Below are 13,782 nucleotides of genomic sequence, written 5' to 3' on the forward strand. Positions count from 1 at the left end.
GCAGGATTCCAGGAGGCCAGGTGTTCAAGACCAGACTGAGCAGCATACTGAGACCACCATCTTTAAAAATAAAAAGTAAAAAGCCAGTGCCTATAGTTCTAGCTACTCAAGAGGTTGAAGAGGGAGGATCACTTGCAAGAACCCAGGAGTTCGAGGCTGCAGTGAGCCATGGTCACACCACCACACTCCAGCCTGGGCAACAGAGGGAGACCCTGACACTAAACAAACAAAACCTCTAGTAGGTCATACAATTTACATTTGTGTTTCCTCGGGCTGCTGGAACAAATTATCACAAACTCAGTGGTTTAAAACAACAGAAATTTATTCTCACAGTTCCCTGGAGGCCAGAAGTCCAAAATGAGTATTACTGCACCAAAATCAAATTGTTGGTGGGATACTTCATCCTCCAGAATTTCTAGGAGAGAATCTGTTCCTTGATCATTCCCTTTTTTTTTTTTTTTTTTTTTTTTGGCTACTGATATTCCTTGGTTTGTGGCTGCATCACTCTAATCTCTGCCTTCATGATCACATTGCCTTCTCCTCTTCTGTCTGCAATCTCCCTGCCTCTGATTAAAGTCACTTGTGATTGCATTTAGGACCTACCTAGATAATTCAAGAAAGTGTCCCCCTCTCAAGATCTCCAATTTAATTACATCTGCAAAGACCTCATTTCCATCTAAGGTAATATAGGGTTCATGGATTAGGACCTGATGTCTTGGGGGCCATTATTCAGCTTACTGCAACATATATTTATATACTTGTGCCTGGATGAGTTCTCAGTACACTAACTGTCTTAACTTCCTCTCAAACAATATATGACATTATTTCCATTTTTCAGATGGCAGAGCTGAGGCAGAGAAAGGTTATAATAATTTGCCCAAGCTTTATCACACTCGCATGTTCTTTGACCACATGCAATTAGTTAGAACCAACAACAAAAGCTATTTTTAAATTTTCTATTCTGAAATGATTCCAGATTTACAGTAAATCTGCAAAACAGTACAAAGTATTCATATACCTCCACTTAGGTTTTCCAAAGGTTAACATCTTACCCCATTTACTCCACCATTTTCTCTCTATAATTTTTCCAAAACGTTTTGTGATTCAGTTGCATATACAATATTGTTAACCCTAAACGCTCCAGTGTCTGTTTCCTAAAAATCAAGGACTTTTTCAAGTAACCATGATGTTATTATCAAAATCAGGAAGTCACGCTGATATAATGCTATTAATAATTTACACACCTTACTCAAATTTTACCTATTGTCTCAAAAATGTCCGAAAGAACAAAAGTTTAAAAAATGTTTTCTTGACCAGGATCCAGTCCAGAAACACGTGCTGCAGGTATTTGTCACGTCCCTTTAGTCTCCTGAAATTTTTGACAAGTATAGGCTGGTAATTTTGTAGGATATTCCTCATTTTAGCTTTTTCTGGTATTTCTCTCTACTATGTTCATGTTATGCATTTTTGGCAGGAATATCACATAATTAATGTTATGTCTTCAGCACATTTTATCAGGATTCACAAAATATAAAATTGTCTTATTGACAGTAATATTAACAATACAAAATTTTTTTGAAAAAGAAATACGTTTATAAGACTCTTAAGTCTGTGCATTTAAAAATACTTTAAAATAATTAACAGGTCAAATAAATCATAATGTAAAGATATAAATGGAAAATCAATAAAAATGTGAATATACATGTTTGTATACATGCATACACTCAATCATGGGGTGAAGCAAAGGATATAATTCAAATAAACTCAGATACTTACTAAAAGTTGAAAAAACCTTGAACATGAATGAGTTAAATGTCCAATTTATGGAACGAGAAAAACAACAGAACAAACCACCAGAAAGCAGAACATAAAAGAAAGAATGAACAATGCTAAGGTTGGTTCTTTAAAAAAATAAAATAGACAAACTTCTGGTAAAATGGCCAAGGAAAAGAAAGTGAGAAGATACAAACAGTATCAGAAAAGGAAGTATGCATATCCAGGAGAGGTTTAGAAATAAGAAAATTCCTTAAGCTACTTTATGCTAATAAATTGTAAAATGGGTAAATGCTTAGTTTTTCTTTCCAAAATTTACTCAAGTAAAAAATAGAATTCCTGAATAGTCTAATTACAGTGGTTAAAGTCTTCCCACCAATAAATACTAGGCCAGAGAGCCTTATAAACTTTTAACAAACAGATCATTCCAATCTTTTACAAATTCTTATGGAGAACAGGAAAATAGGCAACAGTTTCCAATTCATTTAATGGAGTTACAATCTTGACACCATAAACTGACCAAAAAAGTGTAAGAAAGGCAGGCTGCAGCCCAATTTCATATAGATGCAAGAATCCCAGGTAAAATACTTGAAACAAACTGATTTCAGTAGTGTATAAAGATAATGAAATATAACCAAGAATGGAGAAGTGATTCTTGTCTACTCCAGTCTTTCTGTGTTCAAATCTTTTTTTTTTTTTTTTTTTGAGATGGTGTCTCACTCTGTCGCCTAGGCTGAAGTGCAGTGGCACAATCTCAGCTCACTGCAACCTCTGCTTCCCGGGTTCAAGGGATTCTCCTGCCTCAGCCTCCTGAGTAGCTGGGACTACAGGTGCGCACCACTGTGCCCAGCTAAGTTTTGTATTTTTTTTTAAAGGCAGGGTTTCACCATGTTGGCCAGGCTGGTCTCAAACTCCTGACCTCGTGATCGGCCGGCCTCAGCCTCCCAAAGTGCTGGGATTACAGGCGTGAGCCACTGTGCCTGTGTTCAAATCTTACCTAGTATGCATTAGAACATAAAATCAAATCAACATAAAATTAAGTCTAAAATTTTTACTTCACTATTTTGAAGGTTTGGAGTATACTGTTTTCTCTTTTAACATAATTTTTCTTTTCATGTGCCTAGAAAAATACATTTTTACGTCATCATCTTCACCCTTGAATGTCAAAAGAAGTGGGTGCTTGCCAAGTTGAAGCAATCAAAGCCACAGCTCAGAAGTTTTGAAATTGTTAGGGGATTTTCCAGCCAGAATTATAACTCTTTTCTTTTTTTTAAGAGGGTCTTACTGTGTCAATCAGACTGGAGTGCAGTAGTCCAATCATAGTTCACTGTAGCTTCTAATCCCTGGGCTCAGGCAATCCTCCTGCCTCAGCCTTCCAAGTAGCTGGGACTACAGGTGCGTGCCACCACACCTGGCTAATTTTTTGTTTTAATTTTTTTTTTTGTAGAGGCAAGAGCTTGCTATATTGCCCAGGCTGGGCTTGAACTCCTGGGCTCAAGCAATCCTCCTGCCTTGGCCTCCCAAAGCATTGAGTTTACAGGTGTAAGCCACTGTGCTTAGCCTACAAGTATTTTCTAACTGGGATAAAAGAAAAAGTATTTTATATACTTGCAAACGAATCCCTCCTCTATCTACCACCACTACCGACTACTACACCAAAACCAACTCACCAACCAACCAACCAACCAACGTGTGAAAGCAGATACAATACTGCCCACATCGTTGTGGTGTCACCATTTCTACAATAAAATGAGAGGAAAAAAGGGCAAACAATGTGTTTTTCATAAAGCTATGTTTATTCAATTTAAATGACAATCTTTATTCTGAGATTACATTCTTCCTAATTTTAGGGGCTAAAATATATTTTCTTTTACATAATGATGCTGATAGCAGATGGTTATTTGTTTCTGTTTGTTTGTTTTTGTTTTATGTCTTTAGCTGGCAAAATTAAAAGCCAGAAACTAAGGCCCCATTTTTTCTTTTTAAAATACAAATCTACAGGTGCTTAAAACTCAGAGCTTAGGAACCACAGCCTAGGTAAAGGCCAATCTTCTTGTTGCATATTTCACAGTATTGAATTCTTTCTTGGTGAGTTCCCCACACAAGTTATGAAGCAGGATAAAAGTCAGCCTTATATTAAGTCATTGTAAATATGGCCTTAATTTCAATCACCAAATAAATGTATTTTTGTTGGTTACAGCATGTTTTATTAAAACTAATTATATCAGCACCTACCTACAGAGTATCAATTTAAAAATTATAATGCCATTTTTAGGAAGTCATTACTTTTATAGGACTAGCCTGTGTCACATGTGTGATCAATATTGGTTCAATGCAGAAACAAAGAAGACTGGGTGTCCAAGCAAGCCACTTTTCTGGGTCAGGGTTTCAGTGGTCCCATAGATGGGTGCCAGTCTCAATGTGCACTTTGGCCCATTTATCTTTATAAATCATACCATATAGCTTTGATATTTACATACATTTAAACTGAGAAGAAATATGCATTATAAGAAAGCGTAGTTTGGTGGGTTTCATGTGTCAGAAATAACTCCATATCTCACAATTACTTTCACGTCATTAGCTACCCTTGATAAAGAACAATTCTGTATAAATGTACAAACTGGAAGATAATTTTATAAAACCTTAAAGAGATCTTTGTAAATTGCAGTGTGCCTGCTTATAAACAAATCAAATCAATCTCCATTTCTTCAAAGTGTCAAACACAAAAGAGTAGCTGGACATTGGTTTTTATAATCAACTTCAGAGAAAATACAGGAATAATGATCAATGGCATTTTGAAGCAGATAAAACTGCCGAGTTTTATGTTTGAGTCTATCTGTGATTTGCTATAATAGTATTCCTTCTTATTAGCTGTTCTCAACAATATTAGTTCTATATTCATTTGATATGAGCATTTATATTAAACTTCAAAATTACCTCTGGTAGTATCCAGAATGTATGTCAGAAACCCCTAAAAGCAACTTGTTTTCCTCTTAGTTAAGATAACATTTAGTCACGTTAATAACTATTGAAATGACAACTTCAGATTTTCAAAATCAGTAGGGTGCCTTGCAGTGAACGTGCATATGCTGGAGCATCTGGCCAAGTTACAACGCAGTTATCAATGCTTAGTTCTTCTTGGCTTTCTTCAGATAGTGAGCCCGTGTAGCCTTGTTCATATTCATGACTATTTTCAAATAAATCCAAGAAGGCAGGTTTGAGAGTATCCATCCCTAGGGAAACAGAATGCAAGACATATGTAATTATAGCCTACAATTTGGGCTAAACTGAAGCATATGATTTAACATTTTATTATAGTGTTGTTTTTATTTAGAGGTAGATTGTAAAGTTCTTGGGTATACAACCATTATAATTATAACAGGACATAGATGTCTTGTTACTATGGCTGGACAATGTATATATGCTAATCTATTACATATTATCCTGTAACTCAATGGGAAAGAAACCCCAAGCCAGAAAGTACTGATTTGCGACTCAAACAATCTACCTACCATAAGAACATGGATCAGGTATCCATTGGTTCGGGATTGCAGGCCGACTGTTTTAATTGCAGACTTCACAAACATCTCTGGAGTGGGTTTATCCAAAGTTGGCTTTCGGATTTTAGCCAGTTTTGTAGCTACGAAGTATGGCAGGACACTCTAGAAAGGTAACACCCAGCCCAGAAAACATGCTATTGATTAGTCAGGCCATGAACTCAGAATGTACAGTGGTGCTTGACTGCTCTTAGTGGCAGAAACATCTGTATCTTTACAGAGAGAGAAGAAAAGAGAAGTGGCTATCTAAAGCCAACTTGATAGAGCATATCATACCATAAAACAAATTGTAACAAACCAATCTCTCAGTAAAACAGAGTTTGAGACCAGAGAAAGTATTAAAAATAAGCAGAAATCTACCTTTTTGAACCTTTAGAAAGGAAAGCATTAAATAATCTAGATAGCACAGATTCAGGATAGGATATTTTTTCCACTTAGTAAACTGAACATTGAGACAGAACCACCAAGTAGGAGATGTTTGATACTTTATTCTCCTAACGGGATAATACCAACTTTCTCTATAATTCATGGCTAATTAAGTTTGTTCTATCAGCTTTGATCCTTCTAAAACAGACATCTTATTTTCTCAGCCTTGCGTTACTACTTTTCTTCCCTAGTTTCTCACCATTCTACTTCTGAGTTTTATAAAGAATTTTATTGATATAAAAGACAGAACCACCTCCCCTTTTCTTCTTTTTTAGAGGGAACACAGTCTAACAATATGGAAACCGTTTGAGTAACTAAAAGACACCTGACTGGATGGGTGTGGGGTGACAAATCTGGACATGACCTTTAGAGGAACTTCAATAATGTTAAGTTCTTTATTGCTTATGCTTTCTGCATTTTGGATGTGATTCAACACAGAGTGTAAGGAAACCCTGTTATAACAAGTCCTGAGTCATGATACAAGAGGTCCTTCCATAGTTTGAAATAACCTGGGCATGGTAGTTCAACAAAGGGTGAATGTATTGTTTGTCTCACATGTGTGAAGTATCATTGCAATGATACTTTTCTTTTTTTCTTTTCTTTTCTTTCTTTTTTTTTTTTTTTTGTTTGGGCAGGGTTTTGCTTATTGCTTAGGCTGGAGTGTGGTGACACGATCATAGCTCACTGCAGCCTTGACCTCTTGGGCTCAAGTGATCCTCCGGTCTCAGCCTTCTGAGTAGCTGGGACCACGGGCGTGCACCTCCATGCCCAGCTAATTTTAAATTTGTTTGTAGAGAAAAAGTTTCAACATGTTGCCCAGGCTGGTCTCAAACTTCTGGGCTCATGTGATCCTCCCACCTCAGCCTCCCCAAGTGTTGGGATGACAGGTGTGAGCTACCACACCTGGCCCAATGACACTTCTATTAAAGAAAAGGAATGGTTCTAACACATGGTGGTCAAAATCTTAAAAGTTCAATCAAATTGAGATCTGTTCCATTCTATGGATTTCCTTCATACTGCGACCTAGAAGGAGTGGTCTCGTGTCTCTGGGTTTTTGTGTATATGTGTGCTTTGCATTTTTCCCACTCCAAAGTGTAAGTCAAGGAATGCAACCCACTCTCCTTGACAGGTTAGATGAAACCTCAGCCTCCCCATTAGAATCAACAACCCCAGATGGAGTGCTGTCACTCTCCAACTTTCTGTTTCCCTGTCCCTGCAGGCATGAACTCATACTAAGTAAACTAATTTCACTGAAGTACTTCAATATTCGAGCCAACTTTGATTAGGTAACTTTTGATTTCTGAGAATTTGTTGATTGGGATTATCACTATACATTTATCCCTCACTTAGCAAAAAAAATTTTTTTTGTCAAATCTTTTAAGAACCATTTTGCCACAAGGATATAGTCTATGAGAGCACACACTATGGTGAGATCTCAGACTCAGACCGAGTAGGAAATGCAGAGTTCAGTGAGGCTCTCACAATGGGTCAGTAAAGAAAAGGTTATTCCCCAGAGTAAAGCTGAGTAGTAAGGAAAAAAATAGTATATGCAAATACTCTGGTCTCACATAATGAAGGAACATAAGCAAACCATTTCTCATTTCTATGTGTTAGGTTTAAAGGTCACAAAATAGTGAAGATTTAAAAAAAAAATCCCAAATATAGATCGCAAACCTGCTAAAGGTATTGTAAGATTTTAAGCTTCTAGAGGTAGAGATGGTCTAATCATTACACTTCTCAATTGCATTATAATTCTTTGTTCCTTTCTTCCATCCTCTCTGCCATCTTCTTCCCTCCCTTCATAGGTACATGGTATAAATTGGACTACTTTGATCTTGTAGGAGAACTAAGTTGCACTGCCTGACGGAACCACTTGGTGGTGCCACAAGTTAATTCTTCATGCAGCTAAGCCACAGAGAGTCTAGAGAACCCCCAGATCAAGGGGTGGGGACAAGAGACGCATACTCAGGAATTCCAAGCTGGGTTATGTTTTTCCAGCTAAGAAATTGTAAATTCTTTTCTAGAAAGGATACTGATTTCCACAATGGTTTAAAATCAAGGCAGTTAACAGTTATGGCCTAGTGGAGGGTTCAAAGATGAAACAGCATTTGAGCTAAGTCTTAAATGAAGTGCAAGAATTTGCCTGATTGTAAACAAATAAGGGAACAACAGGAGCCAAGAAACAGAGCCACAGAAGAGCATGATGTTTTTCAGGGAACTGCATAGCTCAGGATGGTTCAAATGCTGGAAATGTGTGAAGAGTAGCAGGAGGGAGGCAAAACGGTACAGAAAACTGAATCCATTCACCAGGCTGTATCCATTTCTAGAACACAAACTCCATGAAGACTTGGTCATATTCACCACTATATTTTTAATGCTTTAGAACAGTACTTGGTATACAGCAGGGACACAATTAATATCTATTGAATGAGTTGGCAAAAGACACTTCATTATGGACAGCACTGAAGAAGAGTACTGGGGTCTCTTTCCACTACTGCTATGATCCAGAAAATTAATTACACCAAGAAGTTGATAATATGAACATTCGAGCCAAAATTTTAGAAATCCTGAAGCATATATAAGACCATCCATCTAAACAGGCATACTTACTGCTACTTGCCAATGATTTAAAAATAAATATTCCAAGTTATGTGAAAGTAAAGAAATATCTTAGATATCAAAAAGCCATCTAGGTACACCCTTAAACTGTTAAATAAAGCCCAAAAAGTGGCTGGGCGTGGCATCTCACACCTGTAATCGCAGCACTTTGGGAGACCGAGGCGGGTGGATCATGAGGTCAGGAGACCAACCTGACTAACACAGTGAAACCCCGTCTCTACTAAAAATACAAAAAATTAGCCGAGTGTGGTGGTGGGCGCCTGTAGTCCCAGCCACTCAGGAGGCTGAGGCAGGAGAATGGCGTGAACCTGGGAGGCGGAGCTGGCAGTGAGCGGAGATCACACCACTGCACTCTAGCTTGGGCGACAGAGCGAGACTCCGTCTCAAAAAAAAGAAAAAAAAAAAAAAAAAGAAAGAAAGAAAACACCCCAACAAGTGATAATTAATTGATTTATCCTGCTTACTCAGGAAAACATTATGGGAAACAGGTCAAGAAGATACTCATACTTTTATAGGAAACTGTGGGCAGAACAAATTTTTCAAGTTGCTCAAGCTCAACAAGTTCCCATTACAAATACTGCCAGCTCAGAAACAACCTGACCTTGAGAGCTGCAGATGTGGGCAAGTACCCTGGTCTTCAGATTTAGAATTCCCAAATGGCAAATAATTAATTAGGCCATAAAGCAAAGCTGTTGATGCTTCCTTGCTTAGCCTATTTAAAAAAATAAAAATAAAAAATAAAATAAAATCACTGGAGACAACTTGGTATCTTTTTTTTTTTTTTTTTTTTTTTTTGAGACGGAGTCTCGCTCTGTCACCCAGGCTGAAGTGCAATGGCGCCATCTCGGTTCACTGCAACCTCCACCTCTCTAGTTCAAGCAATTCCCCTGCCTCAGTCTCCCAAGTAGCTGGGATTACAGGGGCCTGCCATCACACCAAGTTAATTTTGTATCTTTAGTAGAGACGGGGTTTCTCCATGTTGGTCAGGCTGGTCTTGAACTCCTGGCTTCAGGTGATCCGCCTGCCTCGGCCTCCCAAAGTGCTGGGATTACAGGCGTGAACCACCACACCCAGGCCCGACAACTTGGTATCTTTTTTCTCACCCACTGGAGAAGCTTGCTTAGATAACCGGACTTTATAGTACACTTCAGGGGTGCTTGATTCAGAAGAGGAATGCTTATGGCCTTGGAGTAGTGGAAAGAAAGATGCCTGAAACTGCATGGCAGATATTCAAAAATCAGGGATTGAACCTTGGAACTTAACATGTTAGGGCATCTTTCAGGTGCCATCATCTGTGTACTAAACATGCTTTTCAATGGAAAAATGACCAGAGTATCACAAGACAATGACTTGGGAAAATGTAGACCCAGAAGACACCAGGGTCTAATGTATTTGCACAGTATGAGATTTCAGACATGGTGTCACATCTGCCTTTACTAAGCATTAAATTCAACCGTGTAGCCAGCACACACTCTTAAGGCAGAACCTGGGGCTCCTATGAAGAATATTAGGAAAACTTCTTTTCCTGAAATCTGTGTATTCATCTACTATTTCAGGATCTGGTATACAAAAACCTAAATAATTATATTATACACCTATATTCTAGTTTTGGAGTATGTATTGCTTTACTTGCAGAGCATGAAATTAGCTTTTCCATATAAAGGCCCTTGATTATCTACTTGGCAGAAACCCTTAGACTTTCTAGAAATTTTAGGAAAAAGGAATCGTTCTGATGGTGCAGAGATCCCTGGTTACACAGCAATGAAAAAAGGCCCTATAATAACAATACATATAAATCTTAGCATCAAAATCCAAAATGAAGGAGTTCAAAATATGGTACTCTACACAAAGATCCTTGATAAATGTTGGCTGATAATCTTGTAAATAACCTACCTCCAAAGATGTGGAATTTGTATGTTAACATTCAAGGAACAGAAAGAAAAACAGTGTAATCTCACAAAAGGCATTCACTTAACACTAAACTATTTCCTGAGCACCTACTAGAACAATGTTTTAGGCAATGGGATCTTAATGAATAAAATTCATTGTGAATAAAAACAGAGTCCCTCATCTTACAGAGCTTACATTTCAGTAGGGGGATATAGACCACAAACAAATAATAATAATAAAAAGGTGTACAGTATTGGCAGGCGATGATAAAAAAGGAAGATGAAAAAAATACCTGGGTAAAAGAGCTGATAGAGGATGAGCCTGCACATGGGTTCTCAAGAAAGGCCCCTTTGATGTGGTGACTTATAACCAAAGATCTGAACAAAGAGACGGAGTTGGCCAAAAGGATATCTGGGTGAAGAGCCTTTGAGACTGAAGGAACAAGTGCAAGGCCCTGAAGTGAAGGTGTCCTCAAGGTATTTCCAGAACTGCAAGGAGGCCACGGAAGTAGGAAGGCGGTGAGGGGACATGATAACGTGGAAGTTTGAAATCAGAACATTGAGGGTCATAAGAACTCATGGTTTCATTGTGAAAGAGATGAGAAGCCATGGGAGAAGTTTTAGCATAGCAGTGAAGTAACTGGATTTTTTTTTCTTTGTTTCTGAGACAGTCTCACTCCGTCACCCAGGCTGGAGTGCAGTGGTGCAATCTCGGCTCACTGCAACCTCCACCTCCTGGGCTCAAGCCATCGTCCCACCTCAGCCACCCAAGTAGCAAGGACCACAGGCACACACCACCATGCCTGGCTAATGTTTGTATTTTTTGTAGAGACAGGGTTTCACCATGTTGCCCAGACTGGTCTTGAACTCAGTGAGCCCAAGCAATCCATACGTCTCAGCCTCCCAAAGTGTTGGGATGACAGGTGTGAGCCACTGTGCCCAGCTGGATTTTATTTTAAAGAGATCACTCTGGCTGCTATAAGTAGACTGTAGGGGCTGTTAAACCACAATGGGTGTAGGAAGGCCAGATAGTAAGATACTGCAAAATGTCCAGGACAAGCTATGATGGTGGCTCAGATAGTGGTAGCAGTGGAGGTCATGAGAAGTAGTCAAATCGTGGGTATGTTGCAAGGATTTCCAAAAGGATTAAGTTTGGGATGTGAAAACAGAGGTGGTAGGGTTAACAGGAAAAAAAAAATCAGCATTGGTTAAAATCAGACCAACTTGGATTCAAATTCCAGCTTGACCACTTACTAGTTGTGTGATCTTGACACTCACAACTAATGAGTTGAGCCTTAGTTTCACTCAATGACTGAGCCTTAGTTTCTTCCTCTTAATTAGAGGCTATAGAATCTTCCTTATTATACTATCATGAGAATTAAATAAAATATTATCAGTTAAAGAGTGTGGGATTTGAACTCTAGTATGTATTGGCAATTATTTTCTAAGTTTTCCAATATCTATATTTTTAGAATGAATTTAGAAAGAAGAACTTGGCTGACTTTTTATATCGAATAAGACATATAAGAATGCCACTTTCCATGGAGAATATCTGACTGTTGAGGTAACCAACTGAATATCTTAGTTCTCCTGGACACACATGTAATGGTTTGGAGGGACCTCTTAAGCTTGTAGGTCTTGTGGTACAACACTGTTGTAAATGGCCAAGAAAAAAGGACATTATCACTGAAAAAAATCAAGATTCAGCTGGTTGGAAGGGATCTGAGTTCAATGATCCCAACAGGACTAATTTTACTATTCTTAAGTCATTTTTCAAAACTGGTGTAGTTGGCCATACATGAACATTTCCAGTGAGAATCTTTGTATTGCTTTATAACTCTCCCTATGTAGACTCCATATGCACAAAAGATACACTCTATTAACTCCTTTCATAGTCATTGGCAATTAACAGGAAGAAAGGATGGAGACTTACATTTGTAATCCCGGTAGCCATTTCTCAATATTTAGCTTTCTAGTTATTTGAAGCCCAATAGAACTATAAGAATACTCTAAGCAATAAAATACTGTAACAAAAATACAAAGGAGGAATATCTTCTTTCATTAAAAAATTCTTAAATTTTGTTTTCGCTCATCTCAATTTGTCCTATTTGTTTTCTGAATTTCATGGATTAATGCAAATCTAGTCTATTCTGATTAAAAACTACATTTTTACCTGAATTAACTAAACCACCAACTCTCATCACCAAGACAAAGGCACTGGAAGGTAGTAACAAGGAAATGGAGCCCAGGGGATTTCCTTTTTGTCTCTTTTTTTTTTTTTTTTGATGAGACAGGGTCTTGCTCTGCCACCTATCACCTGGGCAGAAGTGCAGTGACACCATCACAGCTCACCGCACCTTCAACCTCCTGGGCTCAAGTGATTCTTCAGTCTCAGCTTTCTGAATGGCTGGGACCACAGGCATGCACCACCATGCCCGGCTAATTTTTTTCTACTTTTTGTAGAGATGGTGTCTCACTATGTTACCCAGGCTGGTCTTAAACTCCTGGGTTCAAGCGACCCTTCTGCCTTGGCCTCCCAAAATGCTGGGATTACAGGTGTGAGCCACAGTGCGTAGCCCCTAGAGGATTTCTTCAGGACAATAAATTCAAATGCAAATGGAGTATTCTTTTTTAATCTCCTTTTAAGAATGAAAAAGTCCACTTCATTTTCAGGGCAGCTGAAAGTTCTCTGGGTTTCGATGGTTTCTATCTGCATCCCCACCTTTCTTCTGGTAAAGAAAACCTCAAGGGATGGTGTCCCTTGGTGGATGACCTCCTTGTTAAGAGCATTTCCAGAGACCCGGCCTCCCAGGTCAAAGGAAGGAAACTGCATGGCGCAGAGCAACACCTCTTTGCAGATGGAGTTACTCACACCAAGATTGGTACATTCTCTACACTTCTCCATGTTTTTGAACATATCACTCTTTTTTAGTTTCTTCTTGACAACATATCACTCTATACAATTGTCTTATTCGTGGATTTGTTTAATGTCTGTCTCCCTCCCGATAAATGTAAATTCAACCACAGCAGAGGCTCTGTGTCTTTTGCCGAATAATCATTCGGTGCTTTCTAAATATTTCCTGACTGAAGACATGTGGAACATGATATATACCTCTAGTTTTGGACTTACTGTGGGTATGTGTTTAAGTACCTGTTTTTTCTCTGTGTGTGCCTTCAGGACAGAGACTGGGTCTTATTTACCTTTGTTTCCTAGATGTCTAGCCAACGACCTGGTAAAAGCAGGCACGAGCTGTTTGATAAACTAAACTGACCTTAAGCAAGTTTCAAGACTCCTCTTTATTTTCATTTTTTTGAGACAAAGTCTTGTTCTGTTGCCCAGGCTAGAGTGTAGGGGTGCGATCTTGGCTCACAGCAACCTCTGCCTCCCAGGTTAAAGCAATTTTTGTACCTCAGCCCCCTAGAGTAGCTGGGTTTATAGGCACGCACCACCACACCTGGCTAATTTTTTTTTTTTTTTTAGGAGAGATGGGTTTCATCATGTTGGCCAGGCTGGCCTT

General features: G+C 38.6%; 1 protein-coding gene across 1 annotated transcript in view; it reads right to left on the reverse strand.

Annotated features, from left to right (window-relative positions):
• Positions 1 to 3,546: 3,546 nt before the first annotated feature.
• Positions 3,547 to 13,782, reverse strand: part of HSD17B12 (hydroxysteroid 17-beta dehydrogenase 12) — a 167,831-nt gene continuing 157,595 nt past the window's right edge. The window contains exons 10-11 of the mRNA XM_023215816.3: positions 5,286 to 5,435; positions 3,547 to 5,006 (exon numbers count right to left, since the gene is read on the reverse strand). Of these exons, the coding sequence (XP_023071584.1) occupies positions 4,902 to 5,006; positions 5,286 to 5,435 (255 nt within the window). The 3' untranslated portion in view covers positions 3,547 to 4,901. The remainder of the gene's footprint in view (positions 5,007 to 5,285; positions 5,436 to 13,782) is intronic.

The sequence above is a fragment of the Piliocolobus tephrosceles genome, chromosome 13 (genome assembly GCF_002776525.5).
Source record: "Piliocolobus tephrosceles isolate RC106 chromosome 13, ASM277652v3, whole genome shotgun sequence".
In the NCBI taxonomy this organism is placed as follows: domain Eukaryota; kingdom Metazoa; phylum Chordata; class Mammalia; order Primates; family Cercopithecidae; genus Piliocolobus; species Piliocolobus tephrosceles.